The sequence below is a fragment of the Chlorocebus sabaeus genome, chromosome 14, assembly GCF_047675955.1.
Source record: "Chlorocebus sabaeus isolate Y175 chromosome 14, mChlSab1.0.hap1, whole genome shotgun sequence".
In the NCBI taxonomy this organism is placed as follows: Eukaryota; Metazoa; Chordata; class Mammalia; order Primates; family Cercopithecidae; genus Chlorocebus; species Chlorocebus sabaeus.
The window spans coordinates 84,681,821-84,705,618 of record NC_132917.1 but is presented as its reverse complement, the minus strand read 5'-3'; the positions used below and the strand labels follow the sequence as shown (position 1 = coordinate 84,705,618).

At 36.3% G+C, this 23,798-nt stretch overlaps 1 protein-coding gene across 1 annotated transcript in view; it reads right to left on the bottom strand.

Moving 5' to 3' along the window:
* The window catches only part of DNAH6 (dynein axonemal heavy chain 6), a 313,929-nt gene that overhangs the window by 253,162 nt on the left and 36,969 nt on the right, over positions 1-23,798 (bottom strand). The window contains exons 11-12 of the mRNA XM_007970043.3: positions 20,735-20,935; positions 129-249 (exon numbers count right to left, since the gene is read on the bottom strand). Of these exons, the coding sequence (XP_007968234.3) occupies positions 129-249; positions 20,735-20,935 (322 nt within the window). The remainder of the gene's footprint in view (positions 1-128; positions 250-20,734; positions 20,936-23,798) is intronic.

The window sequence follows — 23,798 nt, the reverse complement described above, 5'->3', positions numbered from 1 at the left end:
TGCCTTTTGTCAGGCCAACTCTTTTGGGCTACCATTTGTGTCCCCAAACACCACCAAACAGAATCCTAAAAGACAACAAATCTCATATCCCTAAAAAAATAATTAGTAAGTACAAATGGACAAGTTACCAGGTTCCTGAAGTTTAAGAGCTTGTAAATCAAGACTTTCATTTTCCTTGAAGAATAGCTGGAACTTTTCAAAGGTAGCTGCATAGAGGCGGGCCGATTCAAATGCTGCCTGAATGGTTTCCTAAATGTTATAAATAAGCAGACAAATATGACCATATGTTTGTTAAGCAGAATTTAATTCAATACAACTAAACAAAGAAACAAGCAAGCACACATACTCTATGCCCAATAGTATGTTTTGATTTGGGAAACATGAATGAAGGAAGATACATTCTTGACGTCAAGGAGTAATTCATGGATTCGAGAAGAAACTGTTATGAAATAAAAAAAAAAAAGTCATCTTTAAACCTGACTTTTGAAGAATTATTCCTGTGACTGAAAGGAAACACACTTATAATTTGTTTCTGCTTCATGGTGAGCTTATACATTGATAGTAAACATATGGCAAAGAGGCAATTCTTGTTTATTTTCCCAACTGCATATTTTATGTCAAAGCATTTTTGAGCAAAGGCAAACCTGTTTAGCATGCCCACAAAATCACTTGCTTAATCTTACTATCAAATCCTTGGCATCAGTCAGTCTCTTATTCCAAAATGTCCTTCATACTTTGCCATAATAAAAACTTTTTCTTCACCTCTCTTAAACTCGGTTCTAACCCATATTTTCCCACTTGGTTTTTTAAACCAAGACAATGATTTCTAATCATTTCAGTCCCTTTAATAACTGTGTCAACATATATTATCATATGTTCAAAGTCTATGAAAGGCAGTTAGGATTCACCTGCTGTTGGTCTTGGTCCATGCCTACTTGGCTGTGCTCCACACCTTTTCCTTGTGTTTTCTACCAAGACTTGTAAAAGCCTGCAATTTGTCCCAGGAAAACTAGAGGTGATCAATGGAATTGCACGCATCCAACACACCAGTGCTAGGGAAAGTGACTCAGTTATGCCTTGCGGTAGTAGAAAATGTAATTACAAAGAATAGCACATGCCCTATATGTCTACATTTAGTTATTTGTTCATTTATTTTGTTTTAATAGGCTTTTATGAATATTCCAGAATGTTTCTGTTCTTTTTTTATAATAAACATTGAAAAAGAACTTTATCAAACTATGTTTCCTTTGAACTGACTAAATAGTATCTCTGATATGTCATCACGCAGGTGCTAGAAACAATATAAGACTTATAAGTGGAAAACCCCACTAATGTTCAAAATATGGTTTCAAAACATTTTTATTTTGAAATAATGTATGATTCACAAGAGTGTTACTGGAATAACACAAGGAATTTCATATTTCTGTCACCAAAATTCCCTAAATTTCAACGATTTATCATATTTACTTTATAAGTCTCTCTCTATATACCTATTATTATACTCTGAACCATTTGGGAGAAGGTTACAGACATGTGGCACATTTACTCCTAAATATTTCAGGGGTTACTTACTAAACACAAGGGCATTTTATTACATAACCACAGTATAATGGTCCAAATCAGGAAATTAACTTGAATATTAATACTGTTACCTAATTACCAACCTCATACAAATTCTACCATTTGTTCCAGTACCAAATTTCATAGTAAAAGGAAACAACATTTTTTGTTCTGGTCTACTTTCCTACCTAGGATCATGTATTGCATCTTTTCATATCTTTTTGGTTTTCTTTTTTCTTTTTTCTTTTTTTTTTTTTTGAGACAGAGTCTCGCTCTGTCACCCAGGCTGGAATGCAGTGGTGCCATCTCGGCTCACTGCAACCTCCACCTCCCGAGTTCAAGCAATTCTCTGTCTCAGCCTCCTGAGTAGTGGGGATTACAGGCACCCACCACCACGCTATTTTTTTTTTTTTTTTTGTATTTTTAGTAGAGACGGGGTTTCACAATCTTGGCTAGGCTGGTCTTGAACTCTTGACCTTGTGATCTGCCCACCTCAGTCTCTCAAAGTGCTGGAATTACAGGCATAAGCCACCGTGCCCGGCTGGTTTTCTTTAATCTGGGACAATATCTCAATCTTTCTTTGCCTCCCATGACCTTCACATTTTTTAAAGGTACCTCAGCTGTGTGTATATGTGCATGTGTGTGTTTTATGTTTACTCATGATTAGACTCAGATTTAAATTTTTGGCAGTAAAAACACATAACTGATGTATGTTCTTTGCAGCATCTCACAAGGCACTTGTTGATTTGTCTCATTACTGGTAATATTAACACATTGGCTAAAGAAGTGTTTGGCAGACTTATCACTGTAAACTATTTTTCCCTTTGAAAGCAATAAGTAGCTTATAGACAGAGAATTTGAGGTTATGTAAATACTCCATTTCTCATCATACTTTTGTGTACTCGTTTTAGTACACATCAGAGATTCTTGCTGATTGCTGATGGCTTCTGCAGTGAATTTTCTAATTGTGTTTTCTATCTACATTTGTTTGCATTCAACCAAAGGAAAAACTTTCTCTTCTCACTCGTTCAATTAATTAGTTAGTTAATTCATTATTTCACAACATGGACTCATATATTCTCATTTTATTCAAGGGATTTGGTGCTGATCAAATTGTCCCAGTGTGTCCAGAATTGGTTCCTTCTGGTGGGTTCCTGGTCTTGCTGACTTCAAGAATGAAGCCACAGCCTCTTGCAGTGAGTGTTACAGCTCTTAAAGATGGTGTTTCCGGAGTTGTTTGTTCCTCCCAGCGGGTTAGTGGTTTTGCTGACTTCAGGAGCGAAGCTGCAGACGTTTGCAGTGAGTGTTACAGCTCTTAAAGGTAGTGCAGACCCAAAGAATGAGCAGCAGCAAGATTTATTGTGAAGAGGGAAAGAACAAAGCTTCCACAGCGTTGAAGGTGACCAAAGCAGGTTGTGGCTGCTGGCTTGGGCAGCCAGCTTTTATTCCCTTATTTGGCCCTGCCCACATCCTGCTGATTGGTCCATCTTACAGAGTGCTGGTTGGTCCATTTTACAGAGTGTTTATTGGTGCATTTACAATCCTTTAGCTAGACACAGAGCTCTGATTGGTGCATTTTCACAGAGTGCTGATTGGTGCATTTACAATCCTTCAGCTAGACAAAGAGTGCTGATTGGTGCATTTTTAGAGTGCTGATTGGTGCATTTACAATTCTTTAGCTAGACACAGAGTGCTGATTGGTGCATTTTTACAGAGTGCTGATTGGTGCATTTACAATCCTCTAGCTAGACAAAATTAAGTTCTTCAAGTGCCCACTCAACCCAGGAAGTCCAGCTGGCTTCACCTCTCACCAGGGAGACCCTTCGAGGGGGCTTTTTGTCTTTTCTACATGTCTCCATTGTTATTTGGGCATGTTCTTATTTTTTAGCTGAATAATATTCTCAAGGCTCATATTGTACTGTCCTGCCCCACCCCTTGAAGAAGAGAGTTCTGCAAAAAGAACAAAGAGAGTTCCTTTCAATTGGGAATGATATATAGAAACTAACATGTGGATACTAGATGTGCTCATTGGTATTGGGATGTCATTGCTTGTAGGCTATTTCAGCAGACAGGTCTAGGAAACACACATACACCCCACATACAATCACAAAACCCTACACATTTCTTTATCTTTCTACAGATCAATTAAAATCCATGAGTTCACAACTCCATTCCAATGCAACAACATAGGGTTCATTCCAGCCTTCCCTCTTCCATATTTGTAACTCCCTTTCTGAGGATGAGTAACCTCATTTCATCATTCACAATACATTTATTTGTTTTGCTCAAGTCTAAATAAAATACACAGAAAGTGGTTTCAGCATTGCTAATACACTAACACCACTGCAAAAAACAAACCTACTAACCAGAGTTCAGTATTTACTGCAGTTATGGTGGTTTTTCATCCTCAGGGTACATGGCCAAAATACTGTGCTCAAAAGTTACTTAGTTTAGTTATTTTCCCCCATCCCTTTAGTGTGGTTATGTATTTCATTTGAAATACATGTGGGTTTATTTCTTTTTGTTTGTATTTTGTTTTAGGGTTTTGCTCTCCATTTTGTTGATTTTTTTTAGAACTATATTAAAAGGTATACTCAGAAAATAGTCACTTCCCCATTTTTTTCACTTCTTACCCACCTTCCTCACTCTTCCTACACCATTCACATTACCTCCTTTAGGTAACTAATTTCCTTAGTTTCTGGTTTATCTCCCTTTCCTTCCTACTTCTGACATAAACAGTAGTATACTATAGATATTCTTTTGTACTTTGCCTTTTCCATCTAACAATATGTCCTGGAAATCACTCTATATTAATTAATAACCAACTTCTTCATCCATTTATTCAGCTGCATAGTATTCCTTTGTGTGGATATACCATAGATTATTCAATAATTTTTCTACACATGGCTATTTTGGTAGTTTCCAATATTTTGCACTCATAAACAATGCTGCAATAAGTAATCTAGTGCATATGTACTTATGTATTGTTGAAAACGTATGTTTTTAGGATACATTTTAAAGGTTGCATTGTTGGATCAAAAGGTAAATGCATGTATAGTTTTATTTTGCAAAATGTTCTTTTATTTTTTGCATTCCCACAAGCATAATGTGAGAGTGTTTATTTACCCATAGGGTAATCACCAGAAAGTGTTGGTATACTTTTTAATTTTGCTAATCTGATAGTTGAGAAATTATATCTGTTTTAATTCTCATTAATCTTATGAGTAGACTACCTTTTCATATGTTTAGATGCTATGTTTATGAACTTTTTATCATAAGTTTTGACCATTTTTCTTTTTTTAAAATTAAATTAAACAATTTAATTTTAAGTTCCAGGATACATGTGCAGGATAGGATATGCAGGTTTGTTACATAGGTAAATGTATGCCATGGTGGTTTGTTGCACCTATCAACCCATCACCTAGGTATTAAGCTCCACATGTATTTGCTATTTATCCTGTTGTTCTTCCTCTCCACACACCCTGATGGGTCCCAGTGTGTGTTATTCCCCTCCCTGTGTCCATGTGTTCTCATTGTTCAGCTTCCACTTATAAGTGAGAATACATGGTGTTTTCTGTTTATGTGATAGTTTGTTGAGGATAATGGCTTCCAGCTCCATCATGTCACTGCACAGGACATGATCTCATTCTTTTTTATGGCTGCACAGTATTCCATGGTGTATATATACCACATTTTCTTTATCCAGTCTATCACTTATGGGCATTTGGATTAATTCCATGTCTTTGTGATTGTGAATAGTGCTGCAATGAATATGTGTGTGCATATATCTTTATAACAGAATGAATATTCCTTTGGGTATATACCCAGGAATGAGATTTCTGGGTCAAATGGTATTTCTGATTCTAGGTCTTTGAGGAATCACCACACTGTCTTCCATAAAGGTTGAACTAATTTCACCAGCAGTGTAAAAAGCCTTCCTGTTCTCCACAGCCTCACCATTATCTGTTGTTTCTTGACGTTTTAATAATTGCCATTCTGAGTGGTGTGAGATGGTATCTCTTTGTGGTTTTGATTTGCATTTCTCTAATGATCAGTGATGTTGAGCTTTTATATATATATATATGCCACATATTATATAATATATATATGCCACATAAATGTCTTCTTTTGAGAAATGTCTGTTCATGTCCTTTGCCCAGATTGCAGAAAGTTTTCCTATTCTGTAGGTTGTCTGTTCACTCTGATGATAGTTTCTTTTGTTGTGCAGAAGTTCTTTAGTTTAATTAAATCCCATTTGTCAATTTTTGCTTTTATTGCAATTGCTTTTGATGTTTTGTCATGAGATCTTTGCCTATGCCTATGTCCTGAATGGTGTTGCCTAGATTTTCTTCTATGATTTTTATAGTTTTGGGTTTTACATTTAAATCTTTAATCCATCTTGAGTTAATTTTTGTATAAGGTGTAAGGAAGGGGTCCAGTCTCAATTTTCTGCATATGGCTAGCCAGTTCTCCCAGTACCATTTATTAAATAGGGAATCTTTTCCCCATTGATTGTTTTTGTTAGGTTTATTGAAGATCAGATGGTTGTGCAGTTTTATTTCTGAGATCTCTATTTTATGCCATTGGTCTACATGTCTGTTTTGTATCAGTACCATGCTGTTTTAGTTAAGGTAGCCTTGTAGCATAGTTTGAAGTTGAGTAGTGTGATGCTTCCAGCTTTGTTCCTTTTGCTTAGGATTGTCTTGGCTATATAGGCTTTTTTTTTGGTTCCATATGCATTTTAAAGCAGTTTTTTTTTCTATGTCTGTGAAGAATGTGTTTTGACCATTTTTCTACCTAGTTTTGGTTTCCCCTCTCTCTAGTATTAGAAATATTAGCCCTTAGCTGTAATATGTAATAAAAATAGATTCTCCCTGTTTATAAGTGTATTTTTACTTTGTTTAAATTTTTCTTTGCAAAAGATTTGTTGTGTAATCAAATTTATCAATTCATTCTATTCTTGCATCCAGATTTTTGAGTCATAGTTAGATAACCCTTTTTATGAACAAATCATAAAAGAATTTGCCCATCTTTACTTAGTTTTATTTTATTTTCAGATCCCTAATCTATATATTGGTGTGTAGAATGTGAACCATAGATCTAATTTTATCTTTGTCCAAATAGCCATTCAGTTGTACCAGCTACATTTATGAAAAATTCATATTTGTCTCAGTGATTTCAGATATTATATATTTTATACATTTCCATATGTACTTTGGTGTCTATTCTATTCTACTGGTCTGACAGCTATTCATGTGCCAGTACCATGTTCTTTTAATTATAGGTGTTTATACTAAATATTTGGGCAGTATAGTACTCCTCATAGCTTTTCCTTTTTCAACATTTTGGTAGTTATTCTTAGATGTCTATTTATGCATATAAGCTTTATTATAAACTTGTAAGTATTTTCATTGGCATGTGTTAAAATTATAAATTAACCTAGAGAGAATAAAACATCATCATCATGTTGAGGCATCCCATTTAAGAAATTTTTATTGGCATGTATTAAAATTATAAATTAACCTAGAGAGAAAAATCATCTTTATCATGTTGAGTCATCCCATTTAAGAAATTTTTTCCAAGCCTATTTTTGTGTCTTACAGAAGATTTTTTAAAAACATAAAAGTGTTCTTCATATGGGTTTTTAGCATTTCTTATTACACTTATTCCTAACTATATTACTTTCTTTGCTGCTATCATGAAAGAAGCATTTTCTATCAGCCATTTTCAATATTCTAGAATAATTGAGGTGGCATTGTGAATATCTAGTCTTTGGAGATTTGATAAATTTCCCCCATTTGGGCCTGGTGCTTTTTGTAGAGTATTTCTTTGGTAACTTTCTCTATATCTTCTGTGGATATTGGTAGGAGCTCTATCTCTAATGTGCACAATTCCAGTAAATATATCTCCCTAAAAAATTATCAATTTTAACTAAACCTGAATGTGGGGTTAGTTAAGTGGTCTAAATGCTCCATGTTAAAAACATAGAGAAGATAGCTGGATAAAAAGACAAGACTCAACGATTTGCTGTCTTCAAGAGAACTGTCTCACATGTAGCAACACCCATAGGCTGCAAGTAAAGAGATGAAAAAAGACCTACCATGAAAATGGAAAACTGAAAAGAGCAGGAGTCACTATTATAATATCAGATAAAATAGAGGATAAACCAACACCAATTAAGAAGGAAAAAGAAGGGGGGCGGAGCAAGATGGCCGAATAGGAACAGCTCCAGTCTCCAACTCCCAGCGCGAGTGACACAGAAGACCGATGATTTCTGCATTTTCAACTGAGCCTCTGCTGCTGATACCCAGGCAAACAGGGTCTGGAGTGGACCTCAAGCAATCTCCAACAGACCTACAGCTGAGGGTCCTGACTGTTAGAAGGAAAACTATCAAACAGGAAGGACACCTACACCAAAACCCCATCAGTACATCACCATCATCAAAGACCAGAGGCAGATAAAACCACAAAGATGGGGAAAAAGCAGGGCAGAAAAGCTGGAAATTCAAAAAATAAGAGCGCATCTCCCCCGGCAAAGGAGCGCAGCTCATCGCCAGCAATGGATCAAAGCTGGACGGAGAATGACTTCGACGAGATGAGAGAAGAAGGCTTCAGTCCATCAAATTTCTCAGAGCTAAAGGAGGAATTACGTACCCAGCGCAAAGAAACTAAAAATCTTGAAAAAAAAGTGGAAGAATTGATGGCTAGAGTAATTAATGCAGAGAAGCTCATAAACAAAATGAAAGAGACGAAAACCATGACACGAGAAATACGTGACAAATGCACAAGCTTCAGTAACCGACTCGATCAACTGGAAGAAAGAATGTCAGCGATTGAGGATCAAATGAATGAAATGAAGCGAGAAGAGAAACCAAAAGAAAAAAGAAGAAAAAGAAATGAACAAAGCCTGCAAGAAGTATGGGATTATGTAAAAAGACCAAATCTGCGTCTGATTGGGGTGCCTGAAAGTGAAGGGGAAAATGGAACCAAGTTGGAAAACACTCTTCAGGATATCATCCAGGAGAACTTCCCCAACCTAGTAGGGCAGGCCAACATTCAAATTCAGGAAATACAGATAATACCACAAAGATACTCCTCGAGAAGAGCAACTCCAAGACACATAATTGCCAGATTCACCAAAGTTGAAATGAAGGAAAAAATCTTAAGGGCAGCCAGAGAGAAAGGTCGGGTTACCCACAAAGGGAAGCCCATCAGACTAACAGCAGATCTCTCGGCAGAAACTCTTCAAGCCAGAAGAGAGTGGGGGCCAATATTCAACATTCTTAAAGAAAAGAATTTTAAACCCAGAATTTTATATCCAGCCAAACTAAGTTTCATAAGTGAAGGAGAAATAAAATCCTTTACAGATAAGCAAATGCTTAGAGATTTTGTCACCACTAGGCCTGCCTTACAAGAGACCCTGAAGGAAGCACTAAACATGGAAAGGAACAACCGGTACCAGCCATTGCAAAAACATGCCAAAATGTAAAGACTATCAAGGCTAGGAAGAAACTGCATCAACTAACGAGCAAAATAACCAGTTAATATCATAATGGCAGGATCAAGTTCACACATAACAATCTTAACCTTAAATGTAAATGGACTAAATGCTCCAATTAAAAGACACAGACTGGCAAGCTGGATAAAGAGTCAAGACCCATCAGTCTGCTGTATTCAGGAGACCCATCTCACACGTAGAGACATACATAGGCTCAAAATAAAGGGATGGAGGAAGATTTACCAAGCAAATGGAGAACAAAAAAAAAGCGGGGGTTGCAATACTAGTCTCTGATAAAACAGACTTTAAACCATCAAAGATCAAAAGAGACAAAGAAGGCCATTACATAATGGTAAAGGGATCAATTCAACAGGAAGAGCTAACTATCCTAAATATATATGCACCCAATACAGGAGCACCCAGATTCATAAAGCAAGTCCTTAGAGACTTACAAAGAGACTTAGACTCCCATACAATAATCATGGGAGACTTCAACACTCCACTGTCAACATTAGACAGATCAACGAGACAGAAAGTTAACAAGGATATCCAGGAATTGAACTCATCTCTGCAGCAAGCAGACCTAATAGACATCTATAGAACTCTCCACCCCAAATCAACAGAATATACATTCTTCTCAGCACCACATCGTACTTACTCCAAAATTGACCACGTAATTGGAAGTAAAGCACTCCTCAGCAAATGTACAAGAACAGAAATTATAACAAACTGTCTCTCAGACCACAGTGCAATCAAACTAGAACTCAGGACTAAGAAACTCAATCAAAACCGCTCAACTACATAGAAACTGAACAACCTGCTCCTGAATGACTACTGGGTACATAACGAAATGAAGGCAGAAATCAAGATGTTCTTTGAAACCAATGAGAACAAAGATACAACATACCAGAATCTCTGGGACACATTTAAAGCAGTGTGTAGAGGGAAATTTATAGCACTAAATGCCCACAAGAGAAAGCAGGAAAGATCTAAAATTGACACTCTAACATCACAATTAAAAGAACTAGAGAAGCAAGAGCAAACACATTCGAAAGCTAGCAGAAGGCAAGAAATAACTAAGATCAGAGCAGAACTGAAGGAGATAGAGACACAAAAAACCCTCCAAAAAATCAATGAATCCAGGAGTTGGTTTTTTGAAAAGATCAACAAAATTGACAGACCACTAGCAAGACTAATAAAGAAGAAAAGAGAGAAGAATCAAATCGACGCAATTAAAAATGATAAAGGGGATATCACCACCGACCCCACAGAAATACAAACTACCATCAGAGAATACTATAAACACCTCTACGCAAATAAACTGGAAAATCTAGAAGAAATGGATAATTTCCTGGACACTTACACTCTTCCAAGACTAAACCAGGAAGAAGTTGAATCCCTGAATAGACCAATAGCAGGCTCTGAAATTGAGGCAATAATTAATAGCCTACCAACCAAAAAAAGTCCAGGACCAGATGGATTCACAGCTGAATTCTACCAGAGGTACAAGGAGGAGTTGGTACCATTCCTTCTGAAACTATTCCAATCAATAGAAAAAGAGGGAATCCTCCCTAACTCATTTTATGAGGCTAACATCATCCTGATACCAAAGCCTGGCAGAGACACAACAAAAAAAGAGAATTTTAGACCAATATCCCTGATGAACATCGATGCAAAAATCCTCAATAAAATACTGGCAAACCGGATTCAGCAACACATCAAAAAGCTTATCCACCATGATCAAGTGGGCTTCATCCCTGGGATGCAAGGCTGGTTCAACATTCACAAATCAATAAACATAATCCAGCATATAAACAGAACCAAAGACAAGAACCACATCATTATCTCAATAGATGCAGAAAAGGCTTTTGACAAAATTCAACAGCCCTTCATGCTAAAAACGCTCAATAAATTCGGTATTGATTGAACGTACCTCAAAATAATAAGAGCTATTTATGACAAACCCACAGCCAATATCATACTGAATGGGCAAAAACTGGAAAAATTCCCTTTGAAAACTGGCACAAGACAGGGATGCCCTCTCTCACCACTCCTATTCAACATAGTGTTGGAAGTTCTGGCTAGGGCAATCAGGCAAGAGAAAGAAATCAAGGGGATTCAGTTAGGAAAAGAAGAAGTCAAATTGTCTCTGTTTGCAGATGACCTGATTGTTTATTTAGAAAACCCCATTGTCTCAGCCCAAAATCTCCTTAAGCTGATAAGCAACTTCAGCAAAGTCTCAGGATACAAAATTAATGTGCAAAAATCACAAGCATTCTTATACACCAGTAACAGACAAACAGAGAGCCAAATCAGGAATGAACTTCCATTCACAATTGCTTCAAAGAGAATAAAATACCTAGGAATCCAACTTACAAGGGATGTAAAGGACCTCTTCAAGGAGAACTACAAACCGTTGCTCAGTGAAATAAAAGAGGACACAAACAAATGGAAGAACATACCATGCTCATGGATAGGAAGAATCAATATCGTGAAAATGGCCATACTGCCCAAGGTAATTTATAGATTCAATGCCATCCCCATCAAGCTACCAATGAGCTTCTTCACAGAATTGGAAAAAACTGCTTTAAAGTTCATATGGAACCAAAAAAGAGCCCGCATCTCCAAGACAATCCTAAGTCAAAAGAACAAAGCTGGAGGCATCACGCTACCTGACTTCAAACTATACTACAAGGCTACAGTAACCAAAACAGCATGGTACTGGTACCAAAACAGAGATATAGACCAATGGAACAGAACAGAGTCCTCAGAAATAATACCACACATCTACAGCCATCTGATCTTTGACAAACCTGAGAGAAACAAGAAATGGGGAAAGGATTCCCTATTTAATAAATGGTGCTGGGAAAATTGGCTAGCCATAAGTAGAAAGCTGAAACTGGATCCTTTTCTTACTCCTTATACGAAAATTAATTCAAGATGGATTAGAGACTTAAATGTTAGACCTAATACCATAAAAATCCTAGAGGAAAACCTAGGTAGTACCATTCAGGACATAGGCATGGGCAAAGACTTCATGTCTAAAACACCAAAAGCAACAGCAGCAAAAGCCAAAATTGACAAATGGGATCTCATTAAACTAAAGAGCTTCTGCACAGCAAAAGAAACTACCATCAGAGTGAACAGGCAACCTACAGAATGGGAGTAAATTTTTGCAATCTACTCATCTGACAAAGGGCTAATATCCAGAACCTACAAAGAACTCCAACAAATTTACAAGAAAAAACCAAACAACCCCATCAAAAAGTGGGCAAAGGATATGAACAGACATTTCTCAAAAGAAGACATTCATACAGCCAACAGACCCATGAAAAAATGCTCATCATCACTGGCCATCAGAGAAATGCAAATCAAAACCACAATGAGATACCATCTCACACCAGTTAGAATGGCGATCATTCAAAAGTCAGGAAACAACAGGTGCTGGAGAGGATGTGGAGAAATAGGAACACTTTTACACTGTTGGTGGGATTGTAAACTAGTTCAACCATTATGGAAAACAGTATGGCGATTCCTCAAGGACCTAGAACTAGATGTACCATATGACCCAGCCATCCCATTACTGGGTATATACCCAAAGGATTATAAATTATGCTGCTATAAAGACACATGCACACATATGTTTATTGCAGCACTATTCACAATAGCAAAGACTTGGAATCAACCCAAATGTCCATCAGTGACAGATTGGATTAAGAAAATGTGGCACATATACACCATGGAATACTATGCAGCCATAAAAAAGGATGAGTTTGTGTCCTTTGTAGGGACATGGATGCAGCTGGAAACCATCATTCTTAGCAAACTATCACAAGAACAGAAAACCAAACACCGCATGTTCTCGCTCATAGGTGGGAACTGAACAATGAGATCACTTGGACTCGGGAAGGGGAACATCACACACTGGGGCCTATCATGGGGAGCGGGGAGGGGGGAGGGATTGCATTGGGAGTTATACCTGATGTAAATGACGAGTTGATGGGTGCAGCACACCAACATGGCACAAGTATACATATGTAACAAACCTGCATGTTGTGCACATGTACCCTACAACTTAAAGTATAATAATAATAAATAAATTAAAAAAAAAAAAAAAAAAGAACAGAAAACCAAAGACCGCATGTTCTCACTCATAGGTGGGAACTGAACAATGAGATCACTTGGACTCGGGAAGGGGAACATCACACACCGGGGCCTATCATGGGGAGGTGGGAGGGGGGAGGGATTGCATTGGGAGTTATACCTGATGTAAATGACGAGTTGATGAGTGCAGCACACCATCATGGCACAAGTATACATATGTGACAAACCTGCACGTTATGCACATGTACCCTACAACTTAAAGTATAATAATAATAAATAAATTAAAAAAAAAAAAGAAGGAAAAAGAAGGGCATTACGTAATGATAAAGGGTACAATTCAACAACAAGACTTGGCTGTTCTAAATACATACACAGCCAACATTGCAGCTCCCAGATTTATTTAAAAATTACTTCTAGACCTACAAAAAGACATAGACAGTCACACAACAATAGTGGGATCCTTGAACACGCCCACTAACAGTGACTGATCATTGAGGCAGAAAACTAATAAAGAAATTGAAGACTTAAACCTGGCACTCCAACAATTGACTCTAGATTAACAAATAAAAAGAAAAAAGAATAAACACAACCAGAATTGACAAAGATGAAATTACAACAGATTCTAGAGAAATAAAAAAGATCCTCAGAGACTATTATGAATAATTCTATACACAAATTAGAAAATCTAGAGGAAATGGATAAATTCCTGGAAATATACAACCTGCCAAAACTGAACCAGAATGACAGTGAAACCCCGAAGAAACCAGTAACAAGTTTAGAAATTGAATAAATAATTTAAAAAATCTACCAAAAAAATAAAAATAAAAAAGCCCTGGACCAGATGGATTCACAGTCAAATTCTACCAGATATACAAAGAACTGGTACCAGTTCTACTAAAACTATTCCAGAATTTCGAAGAGGAAGGTTTCATTCGTAACTCATTCTATTGAATATTAAGCTAGTATCACCCTGACACCAATATCTGGCAGAGACACAATGAAAAAAGAAAACTTCAGGCCAATATTCCTGATGAACCTAGATGCAAAAAATCCTGAACAAAATACTAGTGAACGGAATCTAGAAGCACATCCAAAAGTTAATACACCACAAACAAGTAGACTTTATTCCTGGGATTCAAGGCTGTTTTAACATATGCAAGTCAATAAATGTGGTTCACCAGATGGAGAGAATTTAAAGCAAAAATCATATGATCATCTCAATAGACACAGAAACAGCTCTTGATAAAATGCAATATCCCTTCATGATAAAATCCCTAAGCAGACTAGGGATCAAAGGAACAGACTTCAAAATAATAAGAGCCATCCATGACAAACACACAGCAACATCATACTGCACGGACAAAAGTTGAAACCATTTCCCTTGAATCCTAGAACGAGACAAGGATGCTCACCCTTACTGCTGTTATTCAACATAGTACTGGAAGTTCTAGCCACAGCAATCACGCAAGAGAAAGAAATAAAAGACATACAAATAGGAAGGGAAGAAGTCAAATGATCTCTCTTTGCTGATGATATAATTCTATACCTAAAATCCTCTAAAGACTCTGCCAAAAGGCCCCTAGAACTGATAAATGACTTCAGTAAAGTTTTGGAATACAAAATAAATGTACAAAAATCAGTAGCATTTCTATACACCTTATATAGTCAAGTTAAGATTCAAATCAATAACTCAATCCCATTTATGATAACCACATACACACAAAATGAAATGCCTAGGAATACAGCCAAACCAAGGAGGTAAAAGATTTCTACATGGAGAACTACAAAACACTGCTGAAATAAATTAGAGATGGAAAAAGATTCCATGCTCGTGGACTGGAAGAATCATTATTGTTAAAATGGCCATAATGCCCAAAGCAATTTACAGATTCAATGCAATTCCTATCAAACTACTTACATCTTTTTTCACAGAATTAAAAAAAAAACACTATTCTAAAATTCATATGGAACCAAAAAAGAGCCCACTAGTCAAAGCAATTCTAACCAAAAACAACAAAGCTAAAGGCAGCATATTACCTGGCTTCAAACTATGCTACAAGTCTACAGTAACCAAAACAGCAAGATATTGGTACAAAAACAGACACATAGACCAATAGAACAGAACAGAAAACCCAGAGATAAAGCTGCACACCCACAACCATCTAATCTTTGATGAAGTTGACAAAAACAAGCAATGGGGAAAAGATTCCCTATTCAACAAATGGTGCTGGAATAACTCACTAGCCATATGCAGAAGAATGAAACTGTACCTCTACCTTTCACCATATACAAAAATTAACTCAAGATGGATTAAAGATTTAAATGTACAATCTCAAACTATAAAATTCCCACAAGAAAACCTAGAAAATACCTTTCTCGACACAGGCTTGGCAAAGAATTGTTGGTTGTTTGCAAAAACAATTGCAACAAAAACAAAAATTGACAAGTGACACCAAATTAAACTAAAGAGCACCTGCACAGCAAAAGAAATTTTCAATAAGCACACAACCTACATAATGGGAGAAAATATTCACAAACTACACATTTGACAAAGGTCTAATACCCATAATCTATTAAAAACTTAAATCAACAAGCAAAAAAACAAATGACCTCATCAAAAATTGGGCAAAATACATGAATAGACACTTCTCAAAAGAAGATATACAAGCAGCCAGCAAACATATGAAAAAATGCTAATTATCACCAATCATCAGAGAAATGCAAATCAAAACCATGATGAGATGCCATCTCACACAAGGCAGAATGGCTATTATAAAGCTAATAAATAGTAGTTATTTCTCCATACCTAGGGAGGCTATGGAGAAAAGGGAATGCTTATACACAATTAGTGGGAATGTAAATTAGTTCATCCACTATGGAAAGCAGTTTGGAGATTTCTCAAAGAACTTAAAACAGAGCTACCATTTGACCCAGCAATCCCATTATTGGGTATGTACATGTATTAGTCTGTTCTCACACTGCTAATAAAGACATACCCAAGACTAAGTACTTTATAAACAAAAAGAGGTTTAATGGACTCACAGTTCCACATGGCTGGGGAGGCCTCACAATCATGGCAGAAAGCAGAGGAGGAGCAAAGGTGCATCTTAAGTGGTAGCAGGCAAGAGATCATGTGCAGGGGAACTGCCCTTTATGAAACCATCAGATCTCATAAGACTTATTCACTATCACGAGAACAGCACGGGAAAACCCGCTCCCATGATTCAATTACCTCCTACTAGGTCCCTCACACTACACTTGGGGATTATGGGAGCTACAATTCAAGATAAGATTTGGGTGGAACACGGCGAAACCATATCAATACCCAAAGGAAAATATATCATTGTACCGAAAAGAAGCCAGTCCTCAAATAAAACCTTCATTATTGAGACTCTAATGAGCTTCCCTGCTAGGTGATATTTCATTTGTGTTGTCAAAATCCACTGCTGGAGGAATTAATGCCTCCTGTGTGACTCCACTGGAGAGGATTCTTGGAAGCTGTGCCTGGTTTCCTCTGAACTTTATCCCATGTGCCTTTTCCATTTGTTAATTTTGTTTTATATCCTTACACCGTAACACATCATAGCCATGAGTAAAATTATACACTGAGTCCTGTGAGGTCTCTTAGCAAATCATAGCATCTGGCATTAAGGATCCCTGACTCATAGGATTACAAGCCCCATTTTCTTATTGTTTACATTTGCCCCTACAACATTGAGCATCTTTTCATTGTTAACCTTTCTGAATCATTTTGTTTTGGATTTCTCTCTTGTATCCAGAATATTGTTTTGTCTTGCCTTGGGAGCCAAATTGAAAATCTTTTTCTTTTAATAGATGAATTGAGCTCATTTATATTCATCACATTACTGATATATTTGGTTCCAACTTGGTCATATTATTTTCTATGTGTCTTATGGTTGTATGTGTGCTTCTTTCTTTCTTTCTCTGAGTGACAATATATTTTTTAAAAATACCTTTAGTCACTTGTTTCCTTGTTAACCTTTCATACTTTGATTTATGGTTGTATGTGTGCTTCTTTCTTTCGTTCTCTGAGTGACAATATATTTTTTAAAAATACCATTAGTCACTTGTTTCCTTATTAACCTTTCATACTTTGATTTGTTGGTTTTTACTGATATTCTTTAATTCCAGCCTATTAACTGTACATTAATCAATAACCTTATTCTACTTTTCTCTTATTCTCTTCCTTCTCTATTTTTAAAATTGCACTATTTCAACTTCATTAGAATGTACATTTATATACTAGTTTCCTATTCTTGTCTCTATCTTTTTTTAAAGGCTCATATAGATCTACAATTAAATATGTTAAATGTTCCCTACCAGCATCAGCTTTTTTCCCCCAAAGTTATTTCTTAGCTGGATGAAACTCATCGTGTAGTAGATTCCTAATGAGTACCAAATTCCCTGGGTTCTTGCATGTTGAAAACTATTTTTGTATAGCCTTGATACTTAAAAGACTAGCTTGGCTAGATAAAATTCTTGATGCACATTTTCTTTCCATGGGTTTTTTTTTTTTAAATTGCTCCTACATTATTGCCTTACTTCTTATGTTGTTTTTGAGAAGTCTGATGGTAGTCTAATTCTCTTGTCTCTGTAACACCTGCAGAAAAATTCTTTAGCCTTAAAATCTAATAATTTTAAAAGGCTATATCTCAGAGTTGATTGTTGTGGGTAATTTTCCAAGGAACTCTGTAGGCCCTTTCGATATATACATTCAAATTTTCTTTTCCTGAACTATAGTTATAAATAAATGTTTGCTGTATCCTCTTCTTTTGTTTTTCTCTTACAGACACACCAATTATATGTATGTTATTTCTTCTTTGCCTGTCTTCCATTATAATTATTTTCTCTCTGAACCACTTTACTGATTTCTCGATCTTATTTTCATTCATTCTCTTGGTTGTTTTCTTATCTTTCTTCTATACTCATTACTTTGGTTTCCCATCATTCTTCTAGTCATGTTAAACTCTTAACCTTATTCTCCTTTGAGCACTGTGTAATTTAGTCTTCATTTCTGAGATGATTTCATCTTTTTTCCCTTCCATTTATATTTTTAAATTTTAATTTTTAATTCATTGTGGCTTTTTGTATATTTGAATGCTTCTTTGAGAATATTTACTTCAGTGTGTAGTGTTGTTTTTGCTTTATGGTTGTTAGTAGACTTGCATGTAGTTAATCTATTTTAATTTCTTTAGCTCAGGGATTGGGTGATTTATAAGATTTTTAGTTCAAGAGCATTCTGTTCTGTCAGTGGAGCAAAATGAAATATGTTTTATTTTATTTTATGGTGACAGGAAAAAAGTTGGATATACTCTCATTTATTTGATTTTTTCTTGAGACAGAGTCTTGCTCTGCTGCCCAGGCCGGAGTGCAGTGGCATGATCTTGGCTCACTACAGCCTTTGCCTCTGGAGCTCAAGTAATCTTCCCACCTCAGCCTCCCAAATAGGTTCTTTTTTGTTTTACAGAACTTACATTTTCAGTAGTTGCTTCGTTTTCTCTGCACCATCCAATGTTCATATAATGCCTCATCCTCTTTAGAAATTTTTAAAACTTTTTAATTTTTATTTTTAACCTTATTTCCTCCCCCAGAACTAATGGCATCTTGAGTAGCCTTCACTTTTAAGTCTCCTTCCTGTAGTCAGTCCTCTGATACACCAGGACTTTTTAAAATCATTTTTGCATGTAGGATAGGCTTCTTTCTGGCTGTGACTTTAGATTAACCTCAGCTTCTTAGATTAACTGCTAGCTCCTTGCTTCTCTCTTTTGTAGATCTCCCAAGGACTGGCCTCACTGTCTGCAAAGGCTGTGGCAGGAGCATGAGGAAGAAAGCTCATTGGTGTATATGTTTATTTTTCTTCTCAGAGGTAATTTGACACTTGGGTATTCTCTTTCTTTCAGCTACTTCCTAAGGGTATAAATTTTGTTTAGTTTTATTTCTTTTTCTTGTAGGTTCTTACTAATTTTGGAAGATATGTGGGTGATTCATATTTAGACAGTTGCAATTATCCTTGGCTCTCTGAATTGAAAATATAACTTTTAATTACAAATGTTATAGTCATAATTTTAAAAAATAATTGTCTAAGGGAGAGAAAGTTGATGAATCAGAAAACTATTTTGGTACCAGAAAATCTGGTAGTTAGTAAATGAAATAAGGTTGTGGAATATCCTCCTTAGTATAAGTATTAATGCAAAAAACACAAAAATCTAGGATGAAATTTTAGAATTAGAACATACATGGAGTCAATTTGCAAAGTTAAAATTATGAAAGAGGCCAAACCAACATGGCAGGAGCTTACAACTTTTGAATTGATGATTTAAAATAATGTAGCTGAGAATAAGAATTCCACCATAAGCAGAGACAGTAGTAGATGGAAAATGTTGTTTGTTTTTAAAATCATACCATGACAGTTACAACCATATTTTGATGAATAAAGAGATTGAAACACTATGCTAATGTTAAGTTACATAGGAATGTATATATAACGGATATTTATGACTGACAAATGGGTAAATTTTAAGTTTGAAAATTACAGTATCATTTTGGTGTCAAGAAGAAAAGGTATTTGCAGTATTTTGAGGGCCGCGTTCCTATTTTTCCACACAGGAGATTAGGTTACTCAGAAATGTAGGAGAGAAGCAAGCCAAGGAATAATGCTTGTTTCTTTACCGTCTCACGTCAATCACCTTGGTAAGTGTGCTTTTGAGTTTAAAAATTGGGACAACTAAGATAAAACTTTTATGTGTAGAATACTATTTTCGAAGTCTTCAAGCATGCTTTAGTTAGTGCTTGCATTTGAGTGGCTATGGATAGATGCCATTATATTTATTTTCTAAAGGGCCCCAAATAGTGAAACACCATGTTTTTGTTTTAATAAAACATTAAACATGTAATGAAAAATGACTTTAGTAAAAGACATTGTGTTGGCTGGTGAGTCACCCTGGCTCTGATTGTGTTTCAGCATCCTCAACAGCCAGGATTACTTTCCCAAAAACACGTGCACATGGATCGCTAATGATAAGTAACTGTTTCTCCAGATATTTTAACGCCTTTTTTTTTTTTAGGTGGAGTCTCACTCTGTCATGCAGGCTGGAGTGCAGTGGCGTGATCTCAGCTCACTGCAAGTTTGCCTCCCAGGTTCACGCTATTCTCCTACCTCAGCTTCCCAAGTAGCTGGGACTACAGGCACCTGCCACCACGGCTGGCTAATTTTTTATATTTCTTAGTAAAGATGGGGTTTCACCGTGTTAGCCAGGATGGTCTCTATCTCCTGACTTCGTGATCTGCCTGCCTCAGCCTCCCAAAGTGCTGGGATTACAGGTGTAAACCACTATGCTGGGCCCTATTTTAATACTTTTAAAAAATTATTTCATGCTCAACAGGACAATTTCTAGAGAACAAATATTATTTTCAAATTTTACCATTTAGAGATTAGGCACATGCCAATTTTCACATACAGAACAATTAGAGATAAGAAAGAAAAAATATATATTACTTAATTTCATAAAAATTGAGAATATTATAAAATAGTTTTAGTCAGAGTAAATATACCTTTATTTGAGAAATAATTGTGTGAAAATTCTTATCATCCTCGAATACTGCTGCTAAACTTGGCCCAGTTCCACAGGTTTTTTCCTCAAGTTTGTTGTTAATATAAGGGCTGGTGAAAGCATCAAAATACGAATCAGGCATGAGATTAGGAACTGATAACACAGTGTTTTGACAATGATTAACTGCGCCCAAAATACCATCCTGTCAACGAGAAAGGCATAAACATAAATGTAAATGCGCATGTTTATAAATTCTTTTGAATTTTATGAAATGCTAAAATAAATAAGAATAACTTATTCAACCAGGCTGGGTATTGTGCTGATTCTGAGTGTACGACAAATCAAAAGACACGGCCCTACCTTCAGGACACATGTTTTCTAACTGAGAGAGACAAAAAAATTGCAACACATGGTGATGAGTTCTACATTTGAAGTGTGAACAAAACACTAGCAGGTCACAATGGAAGGAAAGCCAAGGAAGTCTATGGGAAAATTTAAAGGGAGGATTAAAAGTTTATATTCTTTGAGTAGTAATTTATATTCCAGAAAGCTAATCTATGGGAAAAATAGAAATGTAAACAAAGATTTATGTGCAAGGACAATCACTGCAGTATTTCTTGTATTAATAACTAATCAGAGAAACACTTAAGTGTTCAAAAGTAGAAGTATAGTTATATAAGTTCTGGTGCCTTTATACAATGGAAAATTACATATCCTTACAAAATGGCATCTCCCAAAAATAATTAATGACATGAGAAAAAGCTTATGATATAATGTTAAGTTTGAATAAAAGAGAGTGAGCAGGATATAAAACTGGTATATCATATTATCTCAATGTAAATATGTATCTATATCTATCTCTGTAGATAACCTCATGGTAAGTTATGTATGTCAGCATATCAGTATGCACTAAGACAAGACTGGACAGAAGCATATAAACATGTTAATGGGTTTTTATTTTTGGTATATAATATTATGGATTATTTTAATAATCTTTTCCTGTGATTTTCAAAGTCTCTTCAATGAGCATGTTTAGTTTGTAATTTATAATAAATATAAAGTCTAATTAGAGAAAATGAGATAAAGAAAAGGTAAGTCTTTAAATGAGTCTCAAAAGATGAAGAGGAGCTTGTCAAGTATATCAGACAACAGTATAATCCTTGCTAAGTCATTGTGTGTAGGACCCAAGGGGCAGGCAGGTGAGTCATTTAGGTACTGGAGCATCAGCACTGCAGTGCAGAAAGAGGATACTCTGCAGACACAGTCAGCCCCTTCATGAAAGGCCTTGTGCATGATGCCAGTGTTAGCCCATGGGCCAGCAATCCCCAAACTGTGACTGGGGACTACCCAGAGGATAAAGGGTCCCAACTTCCAAGGTAAATTTGAGAAGAAATCTTGAGTTACACGAAGTTAAACAGGAATTTTCTCAGGACCTGCTAAACAGGATTTTTTATATCTGTTAATATACAAATGTATATCACAACCCCCTTTGTCTTGGAATACTTATCAACAACTCACAGAACATCTTGTGAGAGATGCTACTACAGGCAATGGAGAAATTTTAAGCAGGAAAGGGACATGATTAGATTTGCTTATGAGAATAATCTTGCTGTCAGCAATGTGGAAAATGGATTAGAAGGGAAAGAGGCAGGCAGATGAGAGCAGACTATTTCAGCAGGCCAGAAGAGAGATGATGAGATCCCAATGGAGAAGAGTGGCAGAGTGGGTGCAACCATGGTTCAGCACACAAGAACTGATGACCTGATCTCAAGGAGGTAAGGGAGACTCTAGGGGAACTCCCAGATTACTGGCTTGGGCATCTGGGCATCTAGGAGAACTCCCAGACTGCTGGCTTGGGCACCTTTCATTGAGATGGAGACAGGGAGGGAGGAGCAAGTTTTTGAAGAAATTGATAAGTTCCATTCATATTGGTGAATTGAAGTTAACTGTGGGACATTCAGGTGAAGATTTCCAGATGACCATGAATGAGACTTAAAAGAAAAGTATTGGATCTATAGATATAAAAGAGGCTCTTGGAAAGATGACTGAGAAGGAAAAAATGTTGCTACAGAAATAGAAACCAAAGGAGGAGTCTATTTCAATTAAACCAAAGGAGAAGTCTATTTCAATTAAACCAAAGGAGGAGTCTATTTCAATTAGCAGAAGCAGTAAACAGAATCAAATGCAATGGGAGGTTTGTCTCACACAGCAAGAAATATTAGAATTCAAAAGTATATATTGAATCAAGTGTTAGGAAACCATAGGTAACCTAAGCAAGAGCAAAGTAAGAGATCATGACTTAGGTATATAATTTTCCTTTAGATTAATCTCTGTATGTATGTGTGTTTGGAATCATTGGGAATGATTAAGGCTAATGACTAAAATTGTAGTGAAAAAATTGAAAATTTATGAATAATAGTCCTATTTATACTTCTATTGTCTGATTTTTGGGTTATATGAAATAAAATCTTATTTTGGTATGGATGGACAAGCATGTTAATTATTCCCAAAGCTTGGCCATGTATGTTTCATATGTAGAAGTTAAAAATACCCACGTGGGAAACAGGGTCCTGTAATAGGAAATGGGAAGCGTATTCAGTTTTTTGAGGCCCACCCCTTGGGGGTAAAAGACAGCCAGCTGCTTGTGAGAGAGCCTCCTTTTGTCATCTGCAGTCCAGGACACCTGCATCTCATGTGAAGGACATGAGTCTTGTGGCCAGGAGGGGACATGAGAGTCCAGTGCCTCTTGGCATGGGAGCTCCTGAGAAAGCTTCCAATCACAGGTACCTCAGTAGTCTGTTTGTCATTGTAAATGCCTTCAAACTGCCTATCCCATAAATTACAGAATCATAGACTGCTGGAAGAGGAAGCAACGCTACAACTCATATGCCTTCTCATCATATAAATGCAGAAACTGAACCCCAGAAGTGGTTTTCCCAAAGTCAAATAGCTTATTAATTGTAAAGCCAAGACTAAAATCTAGAGATCTTGATTACTAGTGCTTTTGAATCAGAGTACAGCAGTTAACAACAGAAGATACAGACTTTGACTGGTTTACTAACCTA